This window comes from Myotis yumanensis, unplaced genomic scaffold, assembly GCF_028538775.1.
Source record: "Myotis yumanensis isolate MYYU_CA2020_CCGP unplaced genomic scaffold, mMyoYum1.0.hap1 SCAF_14, whole genome shotgun sequence".
Lineage (NCBI taxonomy): Eukaryota > Metazoa > Chordata > Mammalia > Chiroptera > Vespertilionidae > Myotis > Myotis yumanensis.
This window is the reverse complement of record NW_027223765.1, coordinates 25,867,567-25,885,321: the sequence shown is the minus strand read 5'-3', so window position 1 is coordinate 25,885,321 and position 17,755 is coordinate 25,867,567. Positions and strand designations below refer to the sequence as shown.

Here is a 17,755-nt window from a genome sequence, read left to right as displayed (position 1 = left end):
TACTACTTAAATATGAGGAAATTCTAAAATAGTCAACTCTTATATGTGTTCAGTGATCAGGCATCAGGCATGTTTTCTTTCTTCTTTCACCCCTAAACTCTTTTTCATACTTTAAGAACTAAAGGAAGCTTCTTTGTAACAAGGTATTTTAATTCTGCCTCTTACCGTACTACAAATAGACTTTGCAAATCTCTAAATGGATAGACTTTAGAACAGGAAGTGTTAAATAACACAAGTTTTTAAATAATTATCAACACTGGCATAATTTCTCAGAACTGTAGTATCATAAAGAGGTAGTCAAAAATGAGGAATTTGTAAAGGTACTACATAATATATTTCTTATCAAACACAATAGCATTGGCTATTTCTATAGCAATATGAGGGATGGAAATAATAAACAACCCTAAACAGGAAATTTAACCGACTTCCTGACAGAAATAGCAAGAGCTATTCATTCTGATGCCTTTGAAAGAGCCATCCTGTGTCTTCTTGACGTTTTCACTAAATATAGCAGTACTCTAGACCAGTGATTTTCAACCTTTTCCACCTCGTGGCACACATAAACTAATAAATAATATTCTGCATGTACAAAAAATATATTTCTTGCCTATATGACAAAAAAATAGGTATAATTTTTATTCATTCACACCAGATGGCTGTTGTATTGGCTGTTGTCATTTCTTTTTCTTTTTTTTTTAAATATGGGACACTTCATGAATTAGCATGTCATCCTTGTGCAGGTGTTGTCATTTCTTTATTTAACAATCTAAGGCAGTGGTTCTCAACCTTCCTAATGCCATGACCCTTTAATACAGTTCCTCATGTTGTGGTGACCCCCAATTTCATTGTTACAAATTGAACATAATTAAAGCATAGTGATTAATCACAAAACAATATGTAATTATATATGTGTTTTCCAATGGTCTTAGGAGATCCCTGTGAAAGGGTCGTTCGACCCCCAAAGGGGTCGCGACCCACAGGTTGAGAACCGCTGATAAGGGAAAAGAGATCAGTGCCCCTAACTAGTCAGGTATTGCATGTTTTAAAAATTCTTGCAGCACACCAGTTGAAAATCATTGTTCTAGATTAACCATGTTTCAATTAAAGGAACATTGTAGTGTATTACTTATATGATTATAAATTGGTGGGAAATTTTTAGAAAATAATTTTGTAATATTGACTTTTGACAATGTTCATAGCCATTAATCCAGGGAAGTAATTCTACTAGCCCAAGTGTAGAAAAGAAAATAGGTACAGAAATGCTGTGATAGAAAAATATTAAAGAATGACATTATAGTCCAAGATTTTAGTTCATCTTGATTCTTTTAGTTGCACAAACTAGAGATTACTGTTACTGCTTTATGTGTCTATTACTCATGTAATTATCACTTCATTTACTATTTATTCCTTCTTGCAACTCAGATGTTTCTTCTAGGGTGAAGTTCCTTTAATGAGAATCTTCTAATAAGCTTTTATCTTTCTTTTTCCTACTTTTTCTTTTTTTCCCAGGAGAGGGAAGTACTATATTATATTCATCTCTTCTATCTCTCTATCTATACCTCTATGTCTCTATCTCTCTGTTTCTTTCTTTCTAATGCCTTTATTTTGCCCTACTTCTTGAAAGATCATTTTATTGGATATAGAATTCTAGATTGTCAGTTATTTCTCTCAGAAATTGATGATGATATCCCACTGATATCTATCCTCATTTTTTGCTCTGGGAAGTCGGCTCTCAGGCTTAATTGTTTAATTATCTGTAATCGTCTTCCTTTAAGAGCCTTTCTTTAACTTTGATGTTCTGCAGCTTAATGGTGCTCTGGCTTCATTGTGCTTTTTCAATTTGAGGATTGGTATCTTATCAGTTCTGAAAACTTCTTAGATATGATTTTTTCCAACATTCCATCTCTCCTCATTCTCTTCATCTAGTACTACAATTAGATTTATGTGAGACTTCTGTGTTCATCATATCCCTTAACCACTCATATTTTCCTTCTACTGAATTTCTATGCTTCATTCAAGAAAGGAGGAATTTTCACAGGTCCCTCTTTTTAAAAAAAAATATATTTTATTGATTCTTTACAGAGAGGAAGGGAGAAGGATAGAGAGTTAGAAACATCGATGAGAGAGAAACATCGATCAGCTGCCTCCTGCACACTCCCCACTGGGTATGTGCCTGCAACCAAGGTACATGCCCTTGACCAGAATCGAACCTGGGACCCCTGAGTCCGCAGGCCAATGCTCTATCCACTGAGCCAAACTGGTTAGGGCATCAGGTCCCTCTTTTGATTTGTCTTTTCAGCTGTATCTAATCTTACTTTCTAGCAATCCATAGAGCAGTGGCTTTCAAAATGTGGATTGTCACAATTGCCTGGAAAAATAGTAAAGAGTATAGAAACTCCAGGCTCATTGAAGTAAGATAGACCTATGCCCTTGTATTTTTACCAAGTTCCCCAAGTGATTCTGAAACCCACCAAAGTTTGAGAACCACTGCCATGAGTTTCCAAGTTTAAGGAATACGGTTTAGCTTTTCCTCAAAATGCATTCATTCTTTTTCAAATTTGTCTGACCTTTTTGATCATCTTTTGTCATATTTTTAATTCTTTCCTTTATTCTTAAAATCTATTAGACACAAATATTTTATATCCTATATCAGATCATTCTTCTACCTATGGTCTTTGGGGAGTGTTTCTGTTTTGTTGAACTATTGTTTTTGCTAATTCTTGCTAATGGTGGCTTATTTCCTTGAGTGTTTAGTAATTTTTCATTTTAAACTCACGTTCTTTGAAATGGAATTTTATCTGCTGGGATTATTTAAGGCTTTGTTTAAAGCATTCCTCCAGAGAGGATTTGCTTTCGATTCTGCCAGCTCCTTGCAAGCACAGTCACCAGGAACACTGTAGGCTTCATTTCAGCTTGAGATTTTAGGGCCCCACAGGTCTCTGAATTCAGATCCCAAACTTGGGTGAAGACAGGCTTCAGGCTAGAAATGTTTCTGTTTTTCTATTCCATCTTATATCTGGCTTATTCCCCGTGGTTTACGTCTGAGGGGTGGGTGTGTTTTTTTCCACTAAGGTTTTGCCCATTAGGTACCCCTGCTTTGGTGAAGGGAAGAGATCGCCCTCTTTCCCTGTTTGGGGCATTTGGCTTTTTCTCCTGACCCCTGCCTCTATGGCTCATTAAAGACTAAGGTCCAGCCCTAGGTACTTTTGCTCAGTGGATAGAGAGTCAGTCCACAGACTGAAGGGTGTTGGGTTGGATCCTGGTCAAGAGCATGTACCTCTGTTGCAGGCTCGATCCCCAGTCCTGGTCCAGACACAACCAGTGAATGTGTCTCTCTCACATTGATGTTTCTCTCTCTCGGTCTCTCCCCCTCCCTTTCTCTCGCTCTAAAAATCAGTGGAAAAATATCCTTGGGTGAGGATTAACAAAAATAAACTAGTAAGGCCCAGACTAATGTGAATCAGCCTACATCCCCCAGACAAACTTGGCTCTAGTGCTCACTCTCAAAGAGTCAGGCTTTATTCCTGGCCTCTGAGCTGTTTTCTTAATTTCCTTCCAGCAAGGCTGTGCATTACTAAATGTATTTTTTAAATTACTTTAAGTATTTTACCTGATATTTTCTGTTGTACTACCTGGGAGGTTTCTGTGACCATTTAGTGTGCCATATTGCTGAATGAAACATTCACACTTTAGTGTAACTTCTTGGGAGTCTATTATCTACTATTGAGGAAGCATAATTTGTGAGCAGCAAGGCTCTAGAATATTTTATGCTTCTGTGTCTGGTTTTAGAAAGAAATATTGATTTAACTGCAGCTGAAAAAGCTGCTTCACCTAAATATGTTTTCATTGGATAGTAACAGTTTGTGGCATTTTTTACTTTGTATTAGCTTTAGCTAATTAACTTTTTATTTTCGTTACTTTAAGGAGGTAATTGAGTTTTATGTTCAAAAGGAAAATTCAGTAGACAAGTGGAAAAAACCTCCAGTGATTGATAAACTCAAGGTAAGAAAAATAAGAAAGCCTTTAACATTGGAAAATTTAAATGGAGATGTTTTTTAATACCTTAGTTTGTTGTTGCTGTTGCTGTTATATATGTAGAGGATAATTATATCAATAACGTTTTTAAAAGGAAGTTAAAAATAGAATCTGTAATATACAAATTAGGTTGCATAGTGTTGTATATATGGTATATGGTGAAGACGTAGATATTCAAAGAAAAAATACCATCAACACTACTCACTGCCACCTATCACTAAATTGAGACTGAAGTCCAGGCAGGGTATTTATCTTACATGGATTTAATTTCATGTTTTCAAATCCTAAGAGCAACACATGTTAAAAATCACAGTGCAAAAAGAAAATAGTTACTTGGCATAATTATATTCAAGCATGGGAGCTTTTATAGTAGCTATGATTCAATAAGAAGGACTCAAACAAATTTAAATTTTCAGCCAAATCCAAGGAAGCTTGGAAGAAAAGTCATTTCTTTAACAGTTTAGTGATTCATGATGAATTAGTAACTACTTGATTTTGCACACTAGAATACAATGAAATAACTTCATACATGTTTTTAAATTTCAAAAAGCATAAATACTAATATATATATATATATATATATATATATATATATATATATATATTTTAAAAAACACCTATTTTTGGTCATGGCAAATTATGATCACTCTGGCATATCCATCTCCTCAACAGGAAATGGCCAAAGCAGAGGGCCTCTGGAATTTGTTCCTGCCAGCTGTCAGTGGCCTCAGCCAGGTTGACTATGCCCTGATTGCTGAAGAAACTGGAAAATGCTTTTTCGCTCCAGATGTCTTTAACTGCCAAGCACCAGGTTACTTCATTATTTAAAAACAGACTTTCGCAGAAATTTTGAGCAGTGTTTATAATTTCTCTATTTTATGACAAGGAAGTTTTTCCTACAAGAAGTCATTGATTTATAAATTTATCCAGAATTTTACTTTTAGTTATTTGGTTTTAAATATTTAAAAATGAATCTAATGTTCTCAATGGATTACTCTTTTGTTAAACATCATGACATTAATAGTATTAGTGAATAGAATCTGCTACCAAAGGGATTGGACTGCAGTTTCCTTACTGGGTATTGGATATTTCTATGGCTATTGGAATGAATAGTTCCACATCTTTTGGTTAGCCTCACTATCTTTCCATTTATTCACCAACTATTTATTATATACTATGTGCCAAATCCTGTTTTAGATCTTGAATATATCAAGGAATAAAATAAAGATTCCTGCCCTCATGGAGCTGATACTCTAATGGAGGGATGCAAAAATAAGTAATAAATATAGTAAATAAGTTATGTAGTAAGTTTGAAGATAAAAAGTGCTTTAGGGGGGAAATCTCTGTAGTGTAATAGGGGAGCTCTGGAATGCTGAGAGACAAGGATTATGGATTACAATTTAAAATAGAATGGTTGGGCTAGGCCAGTGGTCAGCAAACTCATTAGTCAACAGAGCCAAATATCAACAGTACAATGATTGAAATTTCTTTTGAGAGCCAAATTTTTTAAACTTAAACTATATAGGTAAGTACATAGTTATTAACTTAATTAGGGTACTCCTAAGGCTTAGGAAGAGCCACACTCAAGGGGCCAAAGAGCCACATGTGGTTCGCGAATTGCAGTTTGCCGACCACGGGGCTAGGCCTTATGTAGAAAATGACATTTGATAAAGACTTGTAAGAAGGTGAGAGAGTTAGCCATGCTGATGTCTGGGGGAAGAGTTTTCTTAGCAGAGGGAACAGAATATGCACAGGCCCTAAGGCAATAGTGTAATTGGTATGTTCCAGGAGTAGCCAAGGAGGCCAGTATCGCTGGGAAAAGAATAATAGAAGATATCAGAGAGTAAAGGGCCTTATTTACATGTTGGGCCTGATAGAGCAGATAAGGGTTTATAACAGTGAAATGGGAAGCCATTGGGGATTTGAGTAGAGCAGTGACAAGATGTAACTTAGGTTTTAAAAGGATCACTTTGGCTGCTATGTTGAGAATTAACAAAAGGAGGGAAGGAGAGAAGCAGGGAGTCTGTTGAAATAATCCTACTGAGAGATGATTTGTTCTAGGGTACTAGCATTGGAAGGGGTAAGGAGTGGAAAGATTCTAAATATAATTAGAAGGCAGAGCCAAGAGGATTTCCTGATTGGATATGGGGTATAAATGGTGGGAGTCAAGAATGCTGCTAAGGACTTTGGCATGAAAATTGAAAGGCTGAGGGAAGGAGGCCAACTTTTCTTTAAAAAGATATTATGGAATGTAATCTGTAGAAGATGTTTTCAAACCTCGGTTTGCAGAACCACATAAGGAACTTAAAGAAAAAAAAATCTAGATCAGCGGTTCTCAACCTGTGGGTCGCGACCCTTTTGGCAGTCGAACAACCCTTTCATAGGGATCACCTAAGACCATCCTGCATATCAGATATTTACATGACGATTCATAACAGAAGCAACATTACATTTATGAAGTAGCAACGAAAATAATTTTATGGTTGGATCACAACATGAGGAACTGTATTTAAAGGGCCAGAAGGTTGAGAACCACTGATCTAGATTCATAGGCTTCATCCCTGGAGATTGTGGTTCTGTAGGTTTAGGGTCGACCCTCGGAATGCCTTTTCTATTTTTTAAAACAAGTTATTCTCATGCCACCAGTCAAGAACTAGCATTTGATTCATAGTAGGAGGAGGATGGTATGATAGCCTATAGCAGCCGTGGGCAAACTACGGCCCGCGGGCGGGATCCAGCCGGTTTGAAATGAATAAAACTAAAAAAAAAAAAAAAAGACCGTACCCTTTTATGTAATGATGTTTACTTTGAATTTATATTAGTTCACACAAACACTCCATCCATGCTTTTGTTCCGGCCCTCCGGTCCAGTTTAAGAACCCATTGTGGCCCTCGAGTCAAAAAGTTTGCCCACCCCTGGCCTATAGTGTTCCTACACAAGTTAGGCCTTGGTATTGCCTTTTGTGCTTTTGTATGGCTCTTGTGCTAAAGCTCTCCCAAAAAGAGTTCATGAAGGGTGTACCTGCCGAAAGAGGCATATTGGATGTCTGAGAGAAAACAGTGTGGTGTTTTAGCAAAGTGTTTCCTCCCTGTTTTTTGACTCTCATTTCTTTGAAATAATTGAGATAGTTCGTAGACTTCTGTTTTCTTTGAAATAATTGAGATAGTTCGTAGACTTCTGTTGAAGGTTCTCCTTCCAAACCCTGATTTATCAAATTATTGTTATACATTTTAGTCTAATAATAAAGCTATTGTTAAAGTAAAGAAATCTATTCACAAAGTTTCTAAAGATTAATCTCATTTGTATGAAGCTATTACATCATGCTACATAGGTGGCTTAATTTTGTGGAAAGAGAACTGGTAGTCTTTGGTTTAAAACCTTTTTTACTGTTACTCAATAGTAAGAAATATATTTTATATCATGACCCAATGTGTAGCATATGTAGTTGTATGTGTCTTCATTGATGAATGGATAGGGGTGGGTAGGGGCGAGAGGGAGAGAGATACTGATATATTATTGAAAAAAGCTTCATGAAACAACTACATGCAATGCACTCAGATATTTTCCTCTAAATCTAATCCAATGTATTCTGTTTTGATTTAGTTTAGTACTTAGACACTGCTGGCCATACTCCACTAAAATGACTTCAAAACATTGGATCATAATGTGAAAAATAATGTTATAGAAGACATCCTTTGCAGATGCAGCTCTGCCACTATTTCTCCGTTTGACCTGTGAACTTATTTTTCACTAGGTGGTCATGGACTTTTTTTAGTATTAAAATTTCGTGAGTCTATCAGTTGTACTGTCTAAAGGATATCACCAAACTGCTGACATTTTTAGTTGGCCAGGGAAATAATTTTCTTTGATCCAAGTATGCTCAACAACTCTCCTCAGCAAACAAGATGTGTCAAATCATAAGTAGAAAACCAGACATTTTCTCTTTGCCGTGGAGATATATCTTCAGGAAGGGGTTGGGCATTGTGTTTTGGAGCATTTCCAAAGCAGATAAAAAGGGTATGTAATTGATGCCAGTTAAATACTTTGGGAGGTTTCTTAGGTGTAAAAGACTAATTTGTACTCAAGCTACCCGAATTATTTCCCAAGTAGTTATAAAAGCTTATGAGAAACATATGTTATCTTCCAATTTGTCCTTTTTGTTTTGTTTTTTGCCCTTCAATAAGTCATACAATATTGTATATTTGAATGTTGAAACTAGCAATTTTAATTATAAAGTTATTATTGGATAACTTGGGGGGCATTGGGCTGCCTTGGGGGAGGGATTTGTAGAAGTAATTTTTGTAGGCTCTTTTCCCAACCCATAAATGATAGCTTCGTTTTGCCAACTTCTTGGAATGAACGGTAATTTTTGGAGAGTTTATATCCAATATTTACCTCATTTGAACTATAACAAGAAAAATTGAATTGGAAATAAGCAAAGAAAACACTGAGCTACATTAATTCCAACTCAGAACTCATTTTTCCCCTCAGTCAAAAAGAATTTTCAGTTTGTTAATCTAAAAATCTTCCATTTTTAATATAACTTTGGCTTTGTTAAGAGTGTCTAAACAGAGGAAAAACATATTTTCAGAGACTTATCTTAGACTTAACTCAATTTCATAGGGATTTTAATGACTGTCCTTAAAGTCATTGTAAGAGGTGATGTTGAAAAATCTTTAAAATCTTATAAGAAATGAGTATTCAAAAGAAAGGTTTTAGAAATAATTTTTAGAAATTTGATAGGAGTGAAAATCAAAGAAAGGCATCTAGATCATTTTGCTTGATGGCAAATCTGAAGTTTTGTTTTTTGTTTTATACCTGAGAATGATACTAGATAGTGTTATCATGTACTGAACAGTTCTCTCGGAGAGCTGGAGAGTGTCTTTGAGGTTATCTACTATCATTTTCTCCCCAGAGCAGGGATTCTGTGGGTAGCATTTTTGAGATATGACCTCATACTTTTCTAGATGGTATGGGGTGCACAAAAGTAAGAGCAATGTCAGCAGTAAAGAGACAATAATTACTATGAGATCAGAAGGAGATATTTCTGACTGGGGAAGCAGAGATTCTTCACAATGCAGGTTGCTCAGAAGCAGAATTTACTTAGGAACGGTGGGTAGAATTTCACTTGAGAGAAGGCCTGGCAGGAACAAACAGGGTGTGTTTGAGGTACTAGTGTCTCTTGTTTGCCAGGAGTGTTGCAATCACTTTTGGCAGAGCATATTTGCAAGATACGTACCAGGCAAAGGTTAAGCCAGCAAATTGTTTTCCGCCGTCCTAATTGAGTTAGACCTCATGAGAGCCAGGCTTCGCGGAGATGAGTGGACAAGTGTCTGTGATCCAGAACAAGTTGAATAAATATGCACTGAATGCCAGTGCTTGTAACTACTTATGGCACATCCTCATTGAGAATTACATTCACTATTGTGCTTCAAAATACTGTTAGTAAACATTTGCTTTAAAAGTATGCATGTCTGCATTATCCACATAAAGTTTGGACTTCATATTAGTAAATTTTAAAATGAGAAACCAATGCTTTTCTTGTTCCGTATAGACACAGGGAACATGGAGCTGCTCCACCTGTATGGAGATGAAAAACAGAAGCAGCAGTGGCTTGAGCCTCTTCTCCAAGGGAGCATTGCCTCCTGCTTCTGTATGACAGGTAAAGCAGATCACTGTTCTCTGTGCAATCATTCCCCCCGGGGTTATGGATGAGCTGAAGAATGTGGGATGTGGCTCTGTGTTTCAGGTAAATTTTCCGGCGGTCAGATATGTGAATATACAGGGTTTTTTTGTTTTTTTAAAAAAATATATATTTTATTGATTTTTTACAGAGAAGAAGGGAGAGGGATAGAGAGCCAGAAACATCGATGAGAGAGCTCAATCAGCTGCCTCCTGCACGCCCCCCAGTGGGGATGTGCCCGCAACCAAGATACATGCCCTTGACCGGAATCGAACCTGGGACCCCAGAGTCCGAGGGCCAAACCGGTTCTGCTGAATATACAGTTTTAAATTTGGAAATTTAGAAATGTGCAGAATAAAATTACCCTCCCCTTAGGTAGGACACCAGATGATGTTTTTCTGGTAGCCTATAGGCAGAAACAGCAGAGAAAACCTAGTTTCATAATCTTTTGACTTGCATTTCTAAAATTACCATTTATAGATATTTAAGATCTTTTTTGCCCTTGTGTATGGAATATTCCTCTTTGTGATAATTTTATATTGACACTTACAAAATACGTTACTCTGCGTAAACCTGGAAAAATAGAACTTTCACCAATGCTGGTCAGATAGCTCAATTTATAATCATGTGGGGGAAATATAGCTAGAAGCATGTTAATAAAAATAGTTTGGTACCATTTGTACATAGGAAACAGTAATTAAGAACTCCTAAAGGGACAAAAACATTATTTCACAATTGAGTTTAGAATTAAACTAAACTTCATCTGGTCATAATTTTGGCCAGATATTTTTGTCTTTTATAACATTGCATATATTTATAATAGCAACACCAATCTCCATTTAAATCAGTAAGAGGCATTTATTGAATACCTGCAGTATGATGCGTTAGCTGCAAAGCACTAATTTGAGGTTACAAAATAAGTAGAATAAATATGCACTGAATGCCAAGTGCTTGTAACTACTAAAGGAACTGAGTCTCTAATTTTAGAAACAGAACATGTGAAATATCTGAAGGACCCATTTAAAAGAGCATGTATTACCAAGTGCAGATTACTGAGAGCTGGCCTGTAAATTCTGAAATGCCATGCAGTAAAGCAGCCTTGTAAGAGTTTCATGGAAAACTTTCTGCAAACATTATGTGTTGAGCAGGCTTTATAGAATGCAAAATAAATAAGTCAGTGAAAGCATTCCTGATGTCAGCAATGTCAGCAGCAAAGAAACAATAATTACTATAAGATCAGAAAGATATTTCTGACTGGGGAAGCAGAGATTCTTCACAATGCAGGTGGCTCAGAAGCAGAATTTACTTAGGAATGTGGGTAGAATTTCACTTGGAGAAGGCCTGGCAGAAACAAACAGGGTGTGTTTGAGGTACTAGTGTCTCTTGTTTGCCAGGAGTGGTGCAATCATTTCTGGCAGAGCATATTTGCAAGATATGTACCAGGCAAAGGTGGAATTTGCAAGGCACAGTTAGAAATTGTTTAAGATAGTAAACTGCATGGTAAGGAAATCTGGCTTGCAAATATTTAGTACAGACTTCCGTTGTGGGAAGAACAATGCTTTTAATCTACTTTTGATGACTGGAAACAGAATTGAGTTTTACCTCAAATCATGTATCAATGAGGAAGCCAAGAACACAATTCAGATTGCAAATCCCCACTGTCCTAAATACTTCATTCATTCATTCTCCAACGCACATGTACTGAATACCTGCTCTTTGTAGGTTATGGGAGAACCAGGGTGGGGGAAGGATAGGAAGATGAAAAAGATAAAGATGCTCTCTGTCCTCAGAGTTCACTTTTCCTTATCTAACTCCTTTTGGTAAACTTACGGTATCTGCCTTCCTGTAAATTTAGCCTTTACTTATTTACAGAGCCAGATGTAGCATCCAGTGATGCCACAAATATTGAATGCAGCATCCAACGAGATGGAGACAGCTATGTAGTTAATGGCAAGAAATGGTGGAGCAGTGGTAAGTGTTCAGATTGACCCTTTGTGCTCAATGCTGTGCTAAAAGAATTTGAACATAGTTATTGGTTTTCTGATCACAGTTCTTTAAATTCTGCCTTAGTGTTTTCAAATTTAGAAATAGTTGATAAAAATACAAGTAAATTTAAAATAACAATTAGGTGATGCTTATTTTAAGCGCAGGAAGCATCTTTTTCTTTTATAGTTTGTGAAAAATAACATTCATATTAGTGCACAATATTTTTTACCATTGTAATTTCTACCAAAATTAAATTTTAATAAGGACATATCACACGGACTATAATCCTATCCTAATATATAAAAGCCAGGGGCCATCACGACCAAAACAACCAGACAGAGACTGAACAGCAGGCTGCCTGGGGCGACCAGGCTGGCGGGGAGGGTAGGGGGTGGACAGTTAGGGGCAACCAGGCTGGCAGGCAGAGGCAGTTAGAGGTGATCAGGCTGGCAGGGCGGGCAGTTAGGAGCGATCAGGCAGGCAGGCAGGTGAGCAGTTAGGAGCCAGCAGTCCCAGATTGTGAGAAGGATGTTCAACTGCCAGTTTAGGCCTGATCCTGGCAGTCGGACATCCCCCGAAGGGACCTGGATTGGCGAGGTTGCAGGCTGGGCTGAGGGGACCCCCCACTCCATGCACGAATTTCATGCACCAGGCCTGTAGTAATTCATAGATAATTGTTTTTAAAGACAAAGTATACATTATTAAAAATAATTTATTGTGGTACATATTTTTCATTGCTTAAAAATGCAAGTGTTTAAGTAAAAAATAAGAATCTTTACACATAGAAAAATACATTGTTAATCAACTCTCAGTAATAGACTCACATAAATGGATGAACCCTTTAAAAAGTTATAAAAATAACTGATTATAATAATCAGGTATGATTGTCTGAGGATCACTTCTAACGTATACATGATAAATCTAACATAGGTCTAACGGGATAACCAGTTTATTACTAAAGAAAGGTGACATATGGAAGCAAATTATGTGTTTAGAAACTTACCAAGAATGTATTAAAAGGGCCAGAAATGCTTTTTAAGTATTTTTTGTTGTTGTTGACGGTTATTATGAAATCACTTACAAATTAAGAAAGAGGAAAAGAGGGATAGATTATATATATTTTGCTGTATAGTTAATCAAGTATTAAAGTTATGCAGGGAAATCATTCTTATATGATTTAAAATAATTATAAATACCCCTTAATATAAGCCTCTTTATTAATGTTTTAGATGGTCTAACATAGCAAAATGTTTTTATTACTTATGCCTGTTATTACTATTTTCCAATATTGTTCATTTTAATTTTCTTGTTTTATGCATTGATTATTATGTTTCCTCTTCTTGGTTTCTACCCTCCCCCCTTCTTCACCCCAACCTCTTCTTGGCAATAAGTTCCCACCACAGTGTCTTGAGATTTGAATTTCAGAATAATGCAGATGTTTTAGCTGAGGGCGAAGCATCACTCATGTGTATCGAAGCAAGACACAGAGCAGTTTTACATTTAAATGCTGAATGTACTGGTTGGCTCTGTAGGGACTTCAGAATCAAAAGGAACCTCCTCCACATTTTGTCTTTGTCTTCTCCAGGTCCCATATTTCTTGGCCACTTTCATGACGTAGTTTTTAAAAGAGGATCCCATGAAAACATACAGGACTGGGTTGAGGCAGCTGTGAAAGAGGGCGATGCTCTCTGTGATCTGGATGGCGACATCCATGCGTTTGCTCATGTCGCAGTTGGTGATCAGGGAGTAGATGATGTCTATGGCCTGGCAGAACTTGACAATGTTATAAGGCAGCTGAGTGGCAATGAAAACTATAACCACTGCGAGCAGAACTTTGAGGGGTCGAGATTTTTTAATGTTCGGCATCTTGATGAGTGTCCTTGCTGTGATAAAGTAGCACACTCCCATAATAAGAAAGGGTATCACAAATCCGATGCAGATTTCCAGCATTTGAATCCATGCTTTCAGGGATGTTTTCAGGTGGTATGGAAAGATGGGAACACACCTAGCCTTGTGATTTACAGTATAAAAAACCAGCTGAGGTATGCTCAGCAAGATGGCAGCCACCCAGACACAGACACAGATGAGCCAGCATGGTTTGCCCACTCCTGAGTGACTCGGGGCTTTAGTTACTGCCCAACATCTGTCTAGGCTGATACAAGCCAAAAACTGCATTCCAGAGACAAAGTTGACTGTGTACAAGGCCGAAGTGACCTTGCACATGATTATCCCTAAAACCCACCCATGAACTGCATTAACTGCCCAAAAAGGCAGAGTGAATAGGAGGAGTAAATCTGCCACTGCCAAATTCAGGATGTACACATCTGTTTTGGTCCTCTGCTTCTTGTAATAGGCATAAATCGCCACTACTGTGGAGTTGCCTGCAACTCCAATGATGAAAGCTATTGTGAAGAAGGCAGGCAGGAAAACTTTTGCAAAATTTCTGACCTCCTCTTTTACACAGACCACTTCATACTGACTGTAGTCATGAGTGCCATTTATTTCACTTTCCTCATAATAGTAATCTGTCGATTCATTGTGCTCCAAAGCCATGGCTGCAATCTAAATGGCAAAAAAGAATACAGGATATTCATTTTAATGTTGCTTGCAAGGAAACTTTTTTTAAAACTAGTATATACTTTGTTCTCTTACTAAAGGAGAGAAGAGATAACATATATGAGCCTGAATCTACCCTTCTTTGAAATCCTTTAATGGAAGCCACATTGGAGTAGTTTTCATCCACAGGCACACCCCATGTGCAGCACATGTACTCATTCTGCTCCTTTATCTCATGGACTAGTTCCTGCCCTTCCTTGGAAGGCCAATTCCTGCTCATTTAACTTGGATGTTACCTCCCCAGAAGACTTTCCTGATCCAGAAGCTATATAGACATATCTCTCAAAAAACTGACCCCATCCTATGGAAAAGATGCGCCTCCCAACTACATTTTCCCTCTATGTCCTAAGTTCCCTATGGTGGTAATTAATACCTTATAGAGTGTGTTGCACACACTAGTTGCTCAGTAAATATCTGTCAAATACATGTTTTACCAGCAGATATAAAGCTGTTATTCTCCTGCCTCACCACTGTTATTTTACTATTTTGGCTGTTAATACCCAGCAATAGTAAGATAAACTTACACAGAATTCACAAGCTTTAAAATGTATTTAATAATGTCTTTCAATGTTTTTATCAGAGTGCTGAGTTTTGTTTTGCTTTTTTCTTACCCTGTCTGTCTCCCTTTGGTTAGTTTTGTCCTTGAAAGAATCCAAAATATTCTTATAGAATCATGAATGAAAACCTTACTTTCAGAACAGTGTGATAACTTCTGGTACATTTTCAAAAGAATGTTCTTATACTTGCTACCTTTTTGAGGTGAGTAAAGCAAAGTAAAGAAGGCCCCCTGAGGACAGCTACCACATAAAAGAACTACTTTTAACAACTTAAAATGACTACTTTTATCCTTAGTGTTTTTGAAAAGTTCCAATCTGGAAGATTACCCTAGTTTTCATTAATTATTAACACAATGTGAACTTTGTTATTTCCTTCTCTTTTATCACAGAAATCTTGAACCTGATAAGGAACAATGAGGTCAAATAATATAAGATATTAAGGAAAGTTATTTTAAAATAAGAATTAACCTTATTAAAAATGTGCATAAATAGGAGTAGGAATGAAAATTATTTCCAGAAACGATCTTCTGGCAATAGCATAGAAACATATTTAGATAGCTCTGTAATTATTACAGGAACAAAAAAATTAGTGTTTGTAAAACAAAGCAAAAATAATGGCATAGCAAAACCTGTTTCTCATTAATAAAATTTCATAGACAATAATGGCATTAAAATAATACATATTTTCTTCTTGCTATATTTAAATTTAAAAAATATAACTTTTCAAATAGCTCTTTTTTGCACATAAATGTTTAGACTTTTATGCATCAACACTCCTTCTACATAAGTAAATATAAAACATTTTTGAGCTTTCAAAAAAAAAATCATATCCAAGTCAGAATGAGAAAAGAAAAACCAACCTGTTTCAGTGTGCAGAAAGAGAGCAGCAGTCTTGAGTGCAGTGTGGAGTGAAATCAAATGACCTTGCTAACTGGGGCTACTTTTGTTTTCACTTTATACCCCGCCTTTATCTTGCATCCAAGAGGGCTTTCCTGAAATTTAACCTCCTGAGCACTTGATCTTTATTTCATGTACAACCATCCCGTGAAACCAAATCCAAGTTCTTAAGTGTCCTCCGACACAAACCTGGAAGAATTTCAGCTTGTTTCAACAACTACAGACCTTTCAAAGTTTCCACTTAGCTGAAGGCAACCAGAAAGTGCCTGTGGCTTAGGAACTGGCTGCCAAGTCAAGAGAACTCACCCAGGAGCATCCAGGCAGCTAAGGAGCTGTGAGTAGCATCAGAGAAATGCTCTCTAAAGTTATCTTGTCTAGGAAAGAAAACAGAAATTATTTTTCACCCAGAAAACTATCTTTTTGAAGACTAAATTAGAAGTAATCGTTAGGCATATCTAGGAGTTAATATTTTTGTGCCACATTAGTATTTTCCTTAAGCTGTGAGACTCTGCTTCACTGTTCCTCTGTCCTTGATCCCAAAGTATGCCTTTCCCCATGACCTAAACTCTTCTGCCTTCTTGTAACCTTTTTCTTCAAAGACCGGCATCCCCTCCTACGTCTTAGTCAGTTGTTTATTTTTCTGATTCCAAACAAATGAAAATTAGAGAAAGAAATGTATGCAGATTTAGCCTTTGTGGTTTATTCCAAGTTGACTCTCCTCATATTTACATAACAGTTCTCTTGTTTATTACATATTCATGCAAGGCTAGGCTTAGTCTCCACCTGCAGAAGTTATTTCAGACCCATGTCATTTTTTCTCCAAGCAACTCAATTCACAGAAAATAGCGTCTGGGTCACGGGGCCTTTGTCTTCCTTCCCCTCACCACAGTACACATGTGAGGGTACAGCCGGATTTTTCTCCTTGTTCTCCACCCGTCTTTGAGGAAGAGTCACTTGCAGGCAGCTAAACCAGTACTCTAGGGAAAAGATTGCCTGGATTGGTGGTGTTTGTCATCTTTCAGTGCAAATGCTTCTACAGTGGCCAATTTTAAGCCTCCAATGTGAAGCCACTGAAAGCAAAATTGCTAAGAGGCTGGCAGAATGGGCTCTCCTGAGCGGGCTCTAGCACATTCCTCCCAAAGAAGGCACCTCTTCTGCTTACCAACCCGGTCCTTACTCCAGCCTCTTGTTGCCTTCTGAAGGACACTGCTCTTAATGTCCTCCCTCTCCCTGCTCTCTCTAGACTCTCTGGTCTTTCCCCTCTCTTAACTCTTGTTCTTCACCTGATATATATGAGGGCAGGAGGAATAATGAGCAACCTTCCTCTAAATTCTTAGAGTGGCCTACAAAATCCCTCCATCCCTCATTGCCTCTCTGACCTCATTTCATAGGACTTGCCCCTTTGCCGGCTTGTTCTGCCACACCCTCACTGTTTTTGAATGTACCAAGCACATGTCCTACCTAGGGCTTCTCCTATTTAGGATTCTCCTGTCTGCTGGAATGTGCTTCTTCCCTCACCTACTTCAAGTCTTTGTCCAGTCACCACCTTCTCACTGAGACAGTCCCTTACTTCCCTATTTAAAATGCACCCCTGCCTACACTCCAATCCACTTTCCATGTGCTAATGTACCGTATCAGTCGTCTATTGCCTCTTGCCCTGTATTAGAATATAAACTCCATCAGAGCAGCTACTTTTGTTTGCTTCTGCACTGATATATCCCAAGTGCCTGGGATAATGTCTGGCACATAGTAAATCCTCAGCATTTTTTTTTAAAAATATTTTATTGATTTTTTACAGAGAGGAAGGGAGAGAGATAGAGAGTTAGAAACATCGATGAGAGAGAAACATCGATCAGCTGCCTCCTGCACATCTCCCACTGGGGATGTGCCCGCAACCCAGGTACATGCCCTTGACCGGAATCGAACCTGGGACCTTTCAGTCCGCAAGTCGACGCTCTATCCACTGAGCCAAACCGGTTTC

General features: G+C 37.5%; 2 protein-coding genes across 3 annotated transcripts in view; one reads left to right on the top strand and one right to left on the bottom strand.

The window, feature by feature from the left end:
• ACAD11 (acyl-CoA dehydrogenase family member 11) overlaps positions 1-17,755 on the top strand; it is a 72,186-nt gene that overhangs the window by 29,885 nt on the left and 24,546 nt on the right. For both annotated transcript variants that reach the window (XM_070433413.1, XM_070433412.1), the window contains 4 exons: positions 3,925-4,002; positions 4,708-4,846; positions 9,590-9,697; positions 11,591-11,689. In XM_070433413.1, the coding sequence (XP_070289514.1) occupies positions 3,925-4,002; positions 4,708-4,846; positions 9,590-9,697; positions 11,591-11,689 (424 nt within the window). The remainder of the gene's footprint in view (positions 1-3,924; positions 4,003-4,707; positions 4,847-9,589; positions 9,698-11,590; positions 11,690-17,755) is intronic.
• Positions 12,904-15,955, bottom strand: ACKR4 (atypical chemokine receptor 4). Its single transcript, XM_070433417.1, has 2 exons — positions 15,738-15,955; positions 12,904-14,266 (listed from the first exon to the last, which is right to left on the bottom strand). The coding sequence occupies exon 2, from the start codon at positions 14,255-14,257 to the stop codon at positions 13,205-13,207; it is 1,053 nt and encodes a 350-aa protein (XP_070289518.1). The 5' UTR covers positions 14,258-14,266; positions 15,738-15,955; the 3' UTR covers positions 12,904-13,204.